General features: G+C 38.9%; 1 protein-coding gene across 5 annotated transcripts in view; it reads left to right on the plus strand.

Annotated features, from left to right (window-relative positions):
• Positions 1–16,159, plus strand: part of LOC139608953 (zinc finger protein 385B-like) — a 74,047-nt gene extending 57,888 nt beyond the window's left edge. For all 5 annotated transcript variants that reach the window (XM_071463118.1, XM_071463121.1, XM_071463120.1 and 2 more), the window contains exons 4-10: positions 3,920–4,074; positions 5,880–5,987; positions 10,258–10,441; positions 13,437–13,793; positions 13,954–14,156; positions 14,253–14,351; positions 14,714–16,159. In XM_071463118.1, the coding sequence (XP_071319219.1) occupies positions 3,920–4,074; positions 5,880–5,987; positions 10,258–10,441; positions 13,437–13,793; positions 13,954–14,156; positions 14,253–14,351; positions 14,714–14,944 (1,337 nt within the window). In that variant the 3' untranslated portion in view covers positions 14,945–16,159. The remainder of the gene's footprint in view (positions 1–3,919; positions 4,075–5,879; positions 5,988–10,257; positions 10,442–13,436; positions 13,794–13,953; positions 14,157–14,252; positions 14,352–14,713) is intronic.
• Positions 16,160–16,421: the final 262 nt, after the last annotated feature.

Here is a 16,421-nt window from a genome sequence, read left to right on the forward strand (position 1 = left end):
TACAGTAAGCATACAGGTTCCAGTTGACAGCATATACCTTGGACTTCCGCCAGCTTCCTTCCATTGGCTTCCTGCACAAGAATTGGATAAAATAATTTGATCATACATCCAATGTTACTGGACCCACTGGATCGAATTCAAATGATAATCTGAATCATTTTGTGAGGTTTTTGATGCACAAAAAATGTATTCACAGTTTTACAGCTGATCCTCTTACAGTAATTGTGGTTGGTTAAAATGTTTTTGGGCCAGTGTGCATCACATGATGATGATGAAAGTTGCAATACCTGCGCAGTCACTACACCAAAATTGCTTTACTACCATGGATGTACTGTATTATAGGACGTGGATACACGTGGAAATAGCACCAACTATTTGCCTTGCACATAAACCAAAAATGTTTTCTAGCTTCTGGGGGTTTTTTTTGTTTGTTTTGCTTGTATGTAAGGTTATCTAAATCCCTGTACTGAACCTTTTTATTTTAGGTTATGGTCGCTGTCACTGAGTTTGATTTTTAGCTTGTGAAGTTTTAAAGTGATGAATGACTATTTATGAAAACTAATCAAAGCCTGCTGGTTAACACATATCTAGCATGACTGGATGAAACTAATATAACCACAGCTTTAGTCCATCTTGTCAGGAAGCCTCTGTGACATTTTTCTGGATGCAGACAAGATGGGTAACTTGAAAGGTACAGTCCTGTCAGACTAATTTTCCTCCTGTTGCCTGATGTACAAATTCTCACAGATGAGTTTCTAGTTTGTTCAGCGCAAATGCAGTTAATTAAACGTCTCGCCCTGATGTGTTTTGTGAATATATGCATAGGAGATTAATGAGATCAATTTCAGATTTGTGTAGGAGAGGGAATCAATGTCCCCAAAAGTCATACTGACAGGCAGATTAAGCACATCGGCCTAGAAAAGGGGGGAAAAAAACTGTCTCTCATCAGCCTGTGGTTGTCTCTCAATGTTTCTCTTTCACTTTCTCTCATTTCTTGCTACTCTGTCACACACATACTCATGATTCAGTGTAACGCAATTCAATACACTTTATTGGCATCAGCGGTACATGAGCAGCCCTGGTTGAGCATTTAAATGAAAATGGAGTTCATCAAAAACAAATTCAATCAGAAAAGGTGTTACTTGCGTGTGTGGTTTTGCGTGTGTGTGTTTTCTAGGGAGATCTGTGGTGCACATTACACATGCAGGATCAAACAAACAGTAATAATTACAATCACGCGTCTCGTTTGAAATGCAAATCTAAACACTTGCAAAGTACACCCGAGTGGGTGTAAATTCCCTAAATGAAGAGAATAAACTGTACTGAAATTAGACAAGACAGCAAATAATGGAATGTATATTTTATAATGATTAAAATGTAACAATGTGGCTTTATTAAGTTGAATATTTAGTTGCTGTTAGCTCAGACTGCCCCCCATGTTTGGAAGTTTGGAAGTATCGTGTAAATTATTCGTCGTCCGCTCAGCAGTTGTGTAGTCTCCCTTTGTAGCAATAACGTTCTGGTCATATCCATCTTTTCTCTGTAGTGAGGAGAGATACTCTAACTGCCAATTTTCATTTATGGCTTTAACTTAAATATTATACCTGCTAAACATCAGCATTATCACGTGAGCCCGTTAGCATGCTGGATGTTAGCAGTACCTCAAAGCAAACGCTGAGCCTCGTGGACCTGCTAGCATGGCTGTGGACTCTTCTTTAATAATCCAAAATACATGTTCATATTTCACTTTCATATGAGGCATCTGCTTGGATTACTATAAATGAGATTTAAAACAAATCATGGCTTTTACATTTTGCTAAATTCACTGCCAGGAAACAAGTACCCTGAGGCATTTCTAGCTGCAGGCAATGATAAAACAAGATGTGCTGTGGTGTGTTACACTGTCACTGCTGTTACTTGTAGTAAACACTGGGTCACCTGCATGGGAACAATTTAACATCTCTCTCTAACCTTTTTTTGTATGACTACTAAAACCACGTGCCTGTATGAAGTGTTCCCTCTGCAGATAAATTATGTTTTGAATCTGAAAAGATTGTTTTTCCCTTTCCCTTCCCCTTTCTCTGTTCTGTCTCTCTCCTCTGCTCGGGCTCTAAGAACCATTTTGAGTAGGAAACCAGATTAGTAAAACATGCTAATGCTGAAGGACTTCCAAACCTGCCTCCTCCCCAGAGATAAAACATGAATCCAAAGATGCAAAAGCAGAAAAATTCTTCTTTTGTTGTTGTGGTTTGTGGTGGAAATAACATCATTAGTCTCCAACTTAATGATTCATGCAGTGTCCAAGTGTGAATGAACAATACACTTAATGATATTCTATGTTTTGGTACTATTGCTGCAACAGTCTTTTACTTCATATTTTTGTATTTGCAATTTATTTCATTTCTTGTTTACCATTGTGGGTTCCTCACATATTTTTCCTAAATCCACAGTCATCTTCAACCTCCATCATCAGTTAATTTCATTCTGTTTTTCTATGCAGCAGTAGCCACCAACCAGCCAATTCTCCCCTCAGCCATCTCATCAGCCTCTTGACATTTTCCATCCCGCTAAGGCCAAACCTCCCCTCCACCCTCACTGACCACACATTTTTAATCCAAGCTCTGGTTCTCAAATAAAACAATAAAAAAAAATTGACATTGTAGCTATAAACAAAGGTGGCTATTTTAAATGTAACTTCCCTTATTTTTCATCCCTCACTTGATGTTTTTTACCTCAAGATATTTAAAGTGAAAATGAAGTTTCAGCAGCAAACAGCAGAAAAATACTTAACTCTGAATTAAGTTTTATTCTTTGAAGTCAGCTGCACACAATTTAGACATTCACTAGACATGTACATTGTGATTCTACTGCAGCATTACCTTCTAGCTGTACAGCTGATTCTCAATTTCAAGGATTCATTCATTGTTCAGGGAAATGTAGCAACTCACCCACAGAAATAAATTTAGTTACACTGAGGAAGAGACAGAACTGCCGCAACCCACCAAAAACACCTGAGGAAAACTAACATTCAGTCTTGCTTTGGTGTTACCTATTATATTCCTATTGCTAAATATCAGGTAGATGACTATTGGAACTTCCGATAAAAAATTCAGCTATTATTCTGACCTTTTAAACAACCTCAGGACGTTTACCATACAGAAACAAACATTCTCTAATCATCATGCTTATGTAAGACTGTGGGAATTTTAATGTGAGCTCACTAATGTTTACTTTGGGTCTAGACAAAGGTCAGTGCCATGGTGCTCTTTAGAGCCTGAGCACTCTGAAAGAATTTGGGCCAGCCAAAATTAAACACGATGAGATGAGAGGTCATGAGGAAGGAAATTTCAAAGCAAAATGTGATGATGAAATTGCTGTGGAATTAATCAAAATTAACACTTGCGTTCAGTATTATATGCAACAAGAAGAGCAAATATGACCAAACAAATATATGTACTTAAAAATATACAGTATGCACTGTCTACCTCTCACCTAAACCTCACTAAAATTCCCTTTACTCTTTATCTGGAGTGATCCATTTGCAGGATTTGAGGAAGAATCAAACCACACAATTACACACACCAGTGCTGTGTTTAAAGGCCAGAGACATTTGTCAAGATAAACTATGGACTTCTGAAGCAGGAAAAGGCCACACAAAGACTCTCATCATTTATCCCCTGTTATTACCAAAGACAATAAAGCTTTTCTGAGTGAATCATTCACTGTGGGAACAGGTCTTGATTTCATATGCCATGTGCTAAAGTCTGTCTTATCCTTGGCTGTGTGTAAGGATGTGCAGCTCTGTTGGCTGTCCATAAATCCACAAATGTGAGTTTTAGATAGAGAAGATGACGGTGGAGATAGAGAAAACACCTGTTACACTGATGTGCTTATGTAAATGTGATCATCCCTGCTGTAGGTGCACTGTCTCAGAGTCAAGTCCACCCGCTCCTGGGATCCCTGCCTCTGCCGGGTCGACCCCTTCAGCTGCAGACTCACGCCCAGCTGGAGCACTTTCTGCCGCTCAGAGTCAACGGCTCCTCACCGCTCAACCTCTTCCCCAATTTCAACACGGTGAGATACCTTATTCTCATTCTCATATACACACATCATGCAGGAGGCTACAGCGGGAAAATGTTCCCAGCCCCAAACAGAACCTGAACACTTTTCCGTCCAAACCCAAGGCAAGATTGAACTAAAGTTGCGCAGTTACATCTGTGCTATAAACAGATATTACCCACAACTTGCAGCCGAATGGCATATATTTTAGAAAGTCAACAAGAAGCTATGAAGTTACATTACATTTACTTTGAATTGGAAAATGGAAGCAGCAGATCCCCCTGTTGTGATATCTGCAACACCAGTGGCGGTCAACTTTGTTTGCAAGAATGACTTCATAGATTTTAATATATTTGTTTTATTTGTTTAAAGAAATCAGTTAAATGAAAACTGTGACGGAGAAATGCTTAATGGTCAAGCATGTGCTATGTAAACAACTTTATCCACTTGGAATGTGCAATTTCTCATCATGTTTTATAGGAAAATATTTCAGGACTGGCACTGGCAGATTCTCATTATTACTTAGCTCTGACACATGGTGAACATATGATGAAGATATCCCAAATATAACACTTCTCTCCACACATACACATGCTGTGTATGTTTGGTCTGGCTTTAAATTGTGAAGCAGCAGACGTTCATAGTCTACATTTAGCTTTAGCCATTAATGAGACAAATAAGAGGAAAGTGCTAAATGTATCAGGGATGTGGGAGGCTGGGAAAAGATTCCTGTCTGCCACCCGAAGCTAAAAATATGACTCAACTAACACTGCTGCACTGTTTTACACTGGATTAAAGATATGAGCAGAACTGATCAGAACAGGTTATTTTAAAAGTGTGAATTAACCTGCAATTTCATCTTTTATTCTGAAAAGCATAATCTCCCTTCAGGTAAGACATCAATGTTTAACATCAAACTGTGCAATAATCCATTCAATCACAGGATGTCTCAAAGCAACATTTCTTATTTAATAAAACAAATTACACAAATCAGCACTGACAAGTTGTCCCTCACTGACCTGAAAGATGATGCTCATGGTTTGGATAGATATTTTGTATATCCTTCCTTGTTCTGGCCCAACTCATCAACTGAAAGATTGAAGTCTATGTTACTCCACAAGGATCACAACACGGCAACAAACTGAAATGGCAGTTACAGGAAGCAATTTGCCTTAAATTTGAATGTTAAAAGAAGTGTCTCTGTTTTATAGGATTTGTACTTCAGTCCTTTTATTGATGTTACAGTGAATATTTGTTAATATCTTATACACATTTTCTTTGACATTTAATTGTGTAATGTATTTAAACAAACTAATCAAAAATTACTCAGCAGGCCTTTATTAAAGATAAACAATTTACTGGGAAATCACAAACATTTTCTAACCACTGAACACATTTATGCAAAAAATTGTTTTGTGGGTTAAATATTTTGACTTATAAATAAAAGAGAATGTCAAAATGTATGTATGTTTGAATTTTTTGTGGTAATTTGGCCTTTATTTGGCAGGGACGGTGAAGAGATGACAGGAAATTAGGGCAGTAGTGTAATAGTAGTAATAATAGTAGTTGAGAGGATGGGGTGATATGCAAAGAATATCCCAAAGGCCAGACTTGAGCTGGGCCCTCTGTAGTCACATGGTATGTGTATTATATGTATATTATTTTCTATAGTATTTGTGTCATTGTAGGGTAATTGCTGTACTGAAATTGCCTGTGAGCACTGCTCTCTGAAACCAAAATATATCACAAACTTAATTCTTATTATACTGTGAGGTCAACTATTGTATTATCTATATGTATTTGGGTGTTTCACCTTGTAGATGGACCCAGTGCAGAAGGCAGTGATCAACCACACCTTTGGCGTTGCCCCACCCAAGAAGAAACCCATTATCTCCTGTAACATCTGTCACCTTCGTTTCAACTCCACTGTAAGTCACTTATTCAGTCCTTTTAGTTTGAGAAAAAAGTTTGGATTTTTTTTTAGCTTTCATCTGGTTTTTACATTTTTACATGAAATATTAAATCAAAAGAAACATTAAAATCAACATTATGTCACTTACTAAGTGTAAAAGATCCTGACCCTCCTGATGCTTGTTTAAAGCCATCTTTACCAGAATGCCTTATCTTAAAGTTACCTTTTGATCATTTCTACAGTCAGGCACCCACATATTTGCACCACATTTAACATGTGTATGTGTATTGGTTTCAAAACAATCCTGAGCAGGCTATTTGTCTCATCAGTCCAATCATATACTTCTACTGCTTCTGTTTTTTAACTGACTACTGGGTTCTTAAAAGGAAACCAGTCAGCTAATTCTGTGGATTTTTTTTCTCCTTATCACACCTCTCTCTTCACATTCATTTGGCTCCCATTCCTGTGGCGTTTGTTTATACATATTTGCATTTATATTGTCAGGGGGAACCTGGCAGAATGACAATGACTCTTCTTTGTATGGACTGTGAAACTTGAAGTAGCCAGGATACTGGTGCAAGACCATTATCCTACACTTACTTCCTCATCTGTCTCTTTCTCTTTTTCTGCTCCTTACTTTTGGACGTACAGTGATGCTGTCAGGAGTCTGTTTTTTTAGCTAACAGGCTCTCTCCTCCTCCCGTCTGTGTTACCTGCAGCTGAGCTGAGAGTGCTGGTTGACCCAGGAGGTGGATGCCAGGCAGGTACCAGGTCCCAAAAGGGGGCAGCACTGAGCAGCTGGAATTTGCACCCCACAAAGAAAATTGATTAAAGGAATAGTTCAGAATATTTGAAGTCTGTTTGTGTTTTATACTCACGGCTTGTGTGGTGCGTAGGAGTGATAGGTTTCACTGTCACAGACATCCACCCTTATTTTTCATATTGGACATGCAGCTTCAGCTTGCCATTCAAAGTTGGGGGGAAAAAGGGCAGCAGTTTATAATGCTTATTTAGAATTGTAATAAATTGATGCCATTATGGCAAGAATCAATCAATCAATATAATAATCAATATTTTTATTATATCAATAGATGAAATGACTGTCTAATATGTAAGTGGGGGCTTGTCATGACAAACCCACAGTGATCTTGGCTCTGCAGTCCCCCATCTGAATGTTTTAGTTACACGGCGAACCACTTTTCTGTTTTGTTTCAGTCTCTCCTAGTGTCATTTCAGCAAAGTTAGTGACAAGCATGTGAAGACAGTGGAGCAATTAGCAATTAAAAGGAGAGTGAATATCAGGCTCACATTTGTAGGATGTCCAAAGTCAGGGTTCCAAATAAATGCTGGTAGAGCTTTGTATCTGGTGGAAGTTGCTAATACATTATATATAACAACTTAATATGGTTATAATAAATCAGTGTAATGTTTATGGCTTCTTACACCACCACCCCTTTCTTTCCACCCCTCTACACTAAAGTTAACAGCAATATACTGCTGTAACATCATGTAAGTGGTGGCTGAGGTAGTGGAGTAGAGAGTAGAGAGTGCTTTATTGTGTTGAATGAGGTTGTGAATTTGACTCCAATGGAAAGGTGAAGCTGTTTGTTCAGTATAAAGACAAAATTTGATGACTTGCTAACTACTACACATACTATATAGCAGTGTAAAGGTTTTGGTTTGATGACTGAAACCTATATACTTCTATATGAAAGGTGTATGTAAGAAAGAAGTAGACTAGAAAAATTCCAAATTATTCCTTTAAGGCTGTAATCTCACTGAAAAAGCATGAAAGTTTCAACCCTGAAGGACCAAACATGATATTTTAATTTTCTTGCCCTTTTGTGGAGGACAGTCGCTGCTCACTGTGTATGAAGAGTTCGGGCATCAGTGGTGAGAGAATGCATAAAGCTGCTTGAATCAAGGTCATCAGAGAGCAGTCTCCTTCTGGTGTCTTTAACTCAGGATCTTTGTTTTGCTGTCCTGAGATATTTATTCCAGGTTGTTTTTTTTAAGGTTACTATGGTAGAACATAGTAAACTCATACTACAGCGGCATGCCAGATAATTTGGTAGTATGCAGATGAGAGCAGCTTCATCCCTCTGACTCAGTTGAAAGTCACGCTGAATGGTTAGTGTGCACTGACATTCAACGCAGCCAAAGGGGTGGTACACCCTTTTGCTCAGCCCTGTATTCCCCACCATACACTTTGACCCGCGGTGGCGCCGGTTCTGTTTGTGTTGCAGGCCGAGCTTTATGCAAAGTGTTGATGGGGAGACTTTTATCCCCTCTGCTCTGTCACTAAAAGATCACCTCTACACACTATGAGTTTGAATGTGCATTAGCAGGGGCTGTTCAGTGTGTGCCTGGAAACCAGACTGGATAATTTGAGCAATGACAAATTATCTAACAGCCTCGTGTGAAGCCAGACACTTTAAATTTTGTTACACTATTCCAAACTCAGACTCTTTGTCGATTTAGGGAGTGCACTTGTGTCTTCTAATATACAGAGAGGCACTCGTGTTGCAAAAGTGTGTGCTTATGTGTGGTTATGTTTTTATGTTTTTCTTGTTTTTAACAAATCCAATGAAAAGAACAAAACCAACAATTTGTGAGATCATCAAACCTCCCTATCTCAACCTAAATCCCACAGGCTGCTGAAGTTGTAAATATTTTAAAATGTGTCAATACGGTTTCATTTTTTAAAGAGGGCTAAATAACCTCATAAAACAACTAGACACTCATTTTCTATCTTAAACAGGAGTAAATACACCATTTATCAGGGTCTATTGTCGGTAGTGGATTAATACACATTTACTACTGGTACATTCAAGTTTTGGTCTCTTCATAGGATTTGTTGACAATAAGAAAAATACAGAATATCACCAACCTTATGTCGTTTATATCCTCTGCTTGTTCTGTACACTTGATGTTGTGAAGCTCTACTGAACGTTTCACCTTTAGAGAGCAGCTATGGGCCTTTTTCACAAAGGATACTCTGGCACGTCACAGGGGGAAAAGCACAAGTGAAGGGAATAAAATTAATGATGACTGAATTCCATGTAGCTGCTTCAGTTTCAGGGTCCTGGCTCCGTTCACGTTGTCTCACTGTCACATTGTCATGGCCTACCTGGGAAACAGAGCCATGGTTAGTGTTACGACTAATCCCTGTGCTTTTTCTACTATGACAGTTCAAAATTATGCTGTGATTAAGGCTTATTTGCCCTTATATAAATTTTAATCTGTAAAAGAGTTAAATTTATTAACAAACAGGTCTAATTAATCTGTTACATTTCTTCTTAAAGCAGTAGTCCTTTTTCCTGGCTGGTTGTACATGATAATGGAAAGTTAAACAATTTCATGAAATTTGACCAAAAAATAGTAGCTGCAGTAATAATAATATAATTTAAGGTTTACTTACCAGCTTTTCCCGGGTTTTTATCTACCTCTCGTGGTCTTTTTATGGAGATGACTTAGTTGCCATAAAAAATGCTTTACAATATGAAACATAAAAAATATAAAACATTATATAAAACATTATGTATAAATGTGTTTATTGTTGTAGAAAATGATAAACAAAACAATCAAAATTATTTATTGTATTGCTGTTTGTTTCCTAAAGCTAAGTGTTGCATACAAAATGTATGGATTTGATGCGTTTTATGGAAATACTAATGTGTGGATGGATTCCCAGATAACTGTTGTGCTTCAGCTGTTTTGTTTCACTGTTGGTGCACATCTCTTTGCTGGAAGCTGATCTTCCTCTGTATAGCACGTCTTGCTTTATCTACAGCCACTCAGAGCCGTTTTTTGGATTCCAAATCTGCATGCATCTGTTGTCACGCTGCCACAAATGTGTTTTCTCTCAGTGAGGAAGGCACAGGGGTCATTATGTGTCACAGCAGAATGGACACGGGCCATTTTGTGTCAGAGCAAATCAGTGGAAAGATGAGCCAGTGAGCTCAGAGGATGGTCATGAGATGCCATGAGTCCAACTGAGGCTCATTTGTGCACAGCCATGACGATGATGATGATCGAAATGGTGACTTCCTCCGAGTCAAATGCTCAATCGCATAATTTCTCCCCAACTCCATAGAAGCATCCAGAGAGATGGAACAGATGGAAAGATTACAGTTTACTGATTTCATGCTGTCCATTTAATTACTTTAATTTAATCAGTGACTCAGTGCATATAGTCTACAATGACTTTCCCCTCTGCTTTTTTTTGCCTGCCTCTACATATTTGTGTGTGTATGTGTGTGTGTGTGTGCGCATGTGATGGCCAGACCCAGGCAGAGGCCCACTACAAGGGTCACAAGCATGCTCGCAAGCTAAAGGCCTTGGAGACCCAGAGGAACAGGCCGAAGAACGGACACAGTCCATCTATGACGGGAAAAGACAGAGACAGAGAGAGGGGGGTGATGGGAGGAGGAACAGTGCCAGCAGACTCACATTTGAAAGACAAAAAAGGTATAAATCTTTCTTTTTTTAAAAGCTCCCTCTCTCCATCCTCTGAGTAATTAGTGGTAATTGGAGAGACATAAGCACTAGGGCTTGGTTGCTGTCACTCAGCTGGCTAATTACTAGCTATTACCTGTGCTGCTATCATTGGCTCTGTCAGATAGGTAATTACTCCCATCAAGCAAAGACAGTCTGCAAGATGAGAAGCCTTAAAGCACTTAAAAAGAGAAGTCTGACATCTGAAGTCTGAAATCTGACGAAGGATGTTCGTGGGGTTGCTTCCTTTGATTTTGATTTTGCTTGTAAGTCAACAGGGGCTCAGTACAACTCCCACTTGCAGTTCCTTGCTGCTATTACGAAATATGTTGTCATTTTGCTAATCGACATGTCAGAGTGTGTAGAAGATTATGGGATAGGGGCAGAAGTCATGTGTGCCCACATGATTTATGTCAAAATCAGACTTAACAGCAGCAAATTAGAAGAGAGAAGAGGTGGGAGCATGGACAGCCAGAGGAGAGCCTGTATGTAGCCATCTGCAGTGGATAACACAAAAGCACACAAACCTAATCAGTTCTCTTTCTAATTGCTGAATTTTTTGACACTAACCGTTTGTGTAGATGTTTGAATTTAAATGTTGCTATAACTATAATTTATATTCAAACTGTTATATTTCTACACATAAATGATCTTATATGAGATAAGTAGAGCAGAGTTTCCCTTGATATGAAGCTGTAAAGATAAGCCATGTGCGAAAGTAGCTTTGCAAGTTGCTTTGGTACTTTGGTGCCTTGCTCAGCACACAAGACAGAAGAAGTGGTGCAACAAAAATGCACCCCAGACAGATGAAGCATCTCAGGGCCAGGGGCGTCGGCACAGTTTTGTTCACAGAAGCTTTTTTTGTACAAAAATATGTGCCAAATATTAATAGAATTAACAGTTCTCCAGTTGTAAAGAATTTTGATGTTTATTTCAACAGTTAATCTGGCTGAGATGAAAAGAAATGAGGACATTCAGGGTTAAAGTCGGTTAAAGGACAACTAGACTTTCCAGAATCAAACACTTGACGCATCCTGGCATCATCCTCAGCATTTCAGCCATGCTGTGCTGCACTCTACAACTGAGTGTGAATATTATACAGCCCCACCCTCTGAGCTTTGAGGATTTAGGAATGTGGAGATGGGCCAGTGACAGGTGCTCAGTAGTTTAATAATAGTTTTTAAATGGATCACAGATGTAAATGGTTACAATCTGAGTTGGTCTGTATCTTTTAAAACAAAGACGTGCTTATGGAATAATTACAAACACAACAAAGCTGTCCTTAATATTAATCCCATTGAATAATTATTCATTTAATACAAATTGAAATGAAAACCATGAAAAAGTTATCATAAAAGGTCCCATCAGGTCTAAAGGTCACCCATTTTTACTGCATTTTATCCAACCCTGTTGTGCAAAGTGCACTGTAGTTATATGCACAAACACAGAGGTGTGCTAGGATATGCCCCCACTGACCTTGTTACCTAATTTTGTTGTTGTTATTGTGATTTTTAAAAAAACACTGGTATCAGCCTATAAAACCTACCATATGTGAGTCCCTATTGTCCATGTTAATGGTTCTTTAGCTTGTTAAAGTCCACAGATACCTTGACAAAATACCAAGGACATACGTGTCTTTAATGGTGGCCACAACCTTGGATCCTTTCCATATTCTTAATGCTATAGCTTTTGGTTCTTCAGCAATCCTTCCTACAAAAGAGCTGCTGTAAAACTTTGATGACTTTGGTCTCTTTTACTCTCTTTCAGTCATTTGTCACTTGGCTTCTCATTCTGCCTCACTAAAAGATTTCGCCATCTTCCTTTTCTATACTCTGTCTAGCTTTCCTTTTCAATATTGATCCCCCCCCCTCCCATTTTCTTCCAGCACCTATCAATTTCCCTCTAACCACATAATGATAAGCTTGTTACATTCAGCAGTTGCCATGGTTGTTGATTGATGGTGACAGAGGAAGCTTCAGCAGAGGGAGCGAACAAATGACAGAGGGAAAGAGGGATGAAGGAAGAATGATTGAGATGGCACAAAACAGAGGGAAAAGATGTGAAAATTAAAGAAAGATGATGGTGCAGAAAAAAATAAGTAGATGTGGATGAGAAAGAGTATAATAACAAGGTTATTTGAAAGAAGCAGAACAAAAAAAATGACAGGTTGGTCATACAAAACTGACAGGAACAGGAAGGAAAAACAGGTCACATTTCTCTTCTTGCTTTAGACAAAAACTATTTCTGCCTTGATTGTGTAAAATTCATATATTGCTGTGATATTATAAAACTGTTTACAGATTTATTTATGCCTATACTGGCAATGATATGTTGCAGTTTACCACTTGGGTCAACAGGTCTAATCACAAAGCTAAAAAAAAAAAAACAATCTAATGCTATAAGCTTCAAAACTGAATGTGGATTTGGAAATAAATGCATTACTTAATATGTGTAAATATTTCAAATTTAGTTCAAAAGAATGCTAACATTTACTTGAAGTCCCACTACTTAGCATTTAAAAACGTATAACATACACACTAGATTGAACACTATAATGTAGTGCTACTTCCAGCAGCCAGTTAGCCTAGTGTATTACCTTTGGATACAGCCAGGCTAGCTCTTTCCCTCTGCTTCCAGTCTTTATGCTATGCTAAGATAACTGGATGCTGACTGTTGCTTTATATTAATGGACAGATAATGTGAGTAGCATCAACCCTCTAATCTTAGTATTTACCGAAATGTCAAACTATTGTTTTAAATAGAATAGTGTTTGGTCAGAATCTCCAAAAGACAGTTTGTTTCTCTTAAGTGTCTGTCTGCAAATACCCTCTGAGAACACAATTAGTCTCCCCCAAAATAGTATAATAGCATACTTTGCATGAACAGATATTTATCCTAAGATATTAAGATATAACGAACATATAAATGGGGTCATGGTGCAACCTCTGTGTTATCTCTCTGTCCTCAGGCACAGGCACCTCTTCTCTAACTGCACAACAGCAAACTGAAAACACCCAGGGGAGTTCACTGGCAGCCACTCCTTCCTCACAGCCTTCATCCACGGAGACCTCCTCCTCGCTCCGCTCTCCTCAGCTGTCCCCACAAGTCTCCCCTGGTTCTCAGCTTTCTGATCTAGCCTCAGAGAGTCCACCTGTGGAAGGGTGCAGCCTGGCCACCGGTTCAGCCCCACACTCCACGGGAGGTGAGGAAGAGGTGGTGAAGCTGGAGGAGGCAAGGGTGGCCAAGGGCAACAAAAAACATCTCCACTGTCCTACATGCAAAGTGACAGTCAATTCCAGCTCCCAGTTGGAGGCTCATTGTAGTGGTATGTACTATATGATACTATATCACTTCAGTTAACATTTGTGAGCCACTTTACCATTTGATCCTTGTTGAGAAAATTAGTTTTAAATGTTACAACAATTTATATGCATATCAGATTGTCAATCTAACATTTTCCCCTCTTCTCTGATTGGCTGAATCAGGCTCTAAGCACAAACAGATGCTGGACGGTCAGAACAGCAGCCACTCACAACGCAGGGTCAAGATGACATCATTGCCCAGACCCGCCTGCCGAATTAAGCAGCGAATGAGCAGCAAGACCAGAGCAGCTGTCGGTGTATCCAGCCAGCCCTTTCACTGTGAACTGTGCCAGGTGTCCGTCAACTCAGAGACACAGCTAAAGCAGGTATTTGGGTTTATCCAAATACAATGAATGTGAGTTATTTTTCTACTGTATAAACTGCGTCCTGACTAAATCACTGCTCTGTATTTCCCTATCCAGCACATGAACAGCAGGAGACACAAAGAGCGTTTGGCTGGGAAGCCTGTCAAGGCAAAGTTCACCCCCTATAATAAGCTACAGCCCAGTGCTGTCTTAGCAGTAAGAATTTGTCACACGTACACACATACACATACATTTGAGTGCTTTTATTTTCGTCCACATTGTACATCGTCTTTAAAGAACACATACAAACAGTACATACACATACTCATCAGATGGAAATGGTAAGTTGTGCCTGGCACCTGTCGACACATCTGCAAGTCTGATAGAATACCTAGGTGCCTCTATGTGCTGTTTTAAAATAAGTGCCTTGTTTTAACTCAAGATGATGCAGAATGAAATTTTCTAACAATCTGTTATCCTCAACTTTTCTGTTCAAAAGAGGAGTGAGCAGTAGGTGTGTATTATAATGCTACTACTTTTTTGTAGAACTTAAATTGTTCTTTTGTCTTGTGTGTCAGACTAAACTGGCCCTGCAGAAGCAGTTGTCCAAGGCCCTGCCTGCAGGTTTCTTGACAAGCCCCCTCAATCCAGCAGCCTTGTGCACCATGACGCCCGGACCTTTGGCGCTACGGCTGCCGCCAGGGCCCACAGCCATTATCCAGGGTCCCCTGATCAGCCCCACGCTCTTCAGGCCTGCCCCAGGACCTCTGAGGGCCACACATGCACCCATTATCTTCTCTCCTTACTAGCAATTAGCCAAACGAGGCTGGTGGACCTACAGTAGAGTGGACCTAACCTAGCCAAAGCTGGACAAAGCAGGGGACCCCCTGAGTGACAACAGGACACTATGCAGCGACAGCAAGGGCAGCATATAAAGTTTGGCAGGTTCAAGACATGAGAACAGTATACACAATCCCCTGGTGTGGATTGAGATATCAGCACTGACTGACCAGTGTCTCACTCCCTTAAAAATGGAAGGACCATCGTTAAGCTGTTTCCTCTCAACAAACTGTTGAGTGCATGTTCCCCGGGGTCAGGACCCCTCTGGAAGCCATAATGACAAGCATCTTATTTATAAGAATATGATAGACAAATACACTAAGGTGTGTAAATGTTACTAAGTGTTTGTTGCCAAAATTCTTTCATCTTGAGAGTTTTCTATTTGTACTCTGGGAGAACAAGTAAAATACTTCATCCCTGCTTTTGTTTTCATAACCAAATCTAAATGAGGAAAATCCAGATTGTGATTATCTCCCATGAAACTGGCTTCTTCCATATAACCCCCTCCACCTGTGAAAAGACAAAGGAGATCCATAACTTTGGATTGCTGACAATGTTGCATCTCAGCAAATGTATGTTATCAGCCATTGTCTGATGTGGATGCCTTTTTGCCCTTAATTTATTTGAGATAAATGCATACATTATTTTTTTTTCTCTTTTGCTCTCTGTGTTATGAGGTGACAATCAACCACTGCCATAATAATGATGCCAAGAATACTTGCTAGATGGAGACTACATATAATGCTTACAATTACATTATTTAATTTAAAGGTATAAAGTTTTTTTTTGACGTGCCATTACAACATCTTCAGGTGATGCTTAGATAAATAAGTTAAGACTTTACAACAGCTTGATGCTGTTTGTGCAATATGAAGAGACAGGCTGTTGTTGCTGTTGTCCAAAATTTTAAAACTGTAACCACATTTTTAAATGTGTCTTTGACATTATAAAACGTGTTTCTTTTTTATGGAGTTGTATTAAAAAAAAACTGTTCTTTCATTTTAGAAATTCTTCTCCCACCTGATTGTGATGAATCATCCTAAGCAATATGTATTTTTGAAGTGTCACCTGGTAAAATTATTGAATAGTGTAACTGTCCATCAATTGCAATAATGTAAATTATTATGTGCTAAAAATGTCAATACTGTATTCTATATGAGCTTATAAATAGTACTGTTTTTTTACACAGTTGTGGTTGTTTTTTCTTCATTTTGAGTGTTTTTACTGTTCATTACAGTTTTACAGTGAGTATACAATACTTCATTTATTACTATAGTAAGAATACTTAATGGTCCAGGCATACACTCGTCACGTCATTAGCACAGTACTATTCTTATTTCAGATTACTCAGAGGTCAGTGAATATCATTAGTGGAGGACATTTAATTTTTTGAGAAAATTCATTTATTTTGGATTAACATGTAACAAACAATAAATGTAGCACCGT

The sequence above is a fragment of the Trachinotus anak genome, unplaced genomic scaffold (genome assembly GCF_046630095.1).
Source record: "Trachinotus anak isolate AG129_WGS33_773 ecotype Australia unplaced genomic scaffold, CSIRO_AGI_Tana_v1 ptg000025l, whole genome shotgun sequence".
In the NCBI taxonomy this organism is placed as follows: Eukaryota; Metazoa; Chordata; class Actinopteri; order Carangiformes; family Carangidae; genus Trachinotus; species Trachinotus anak.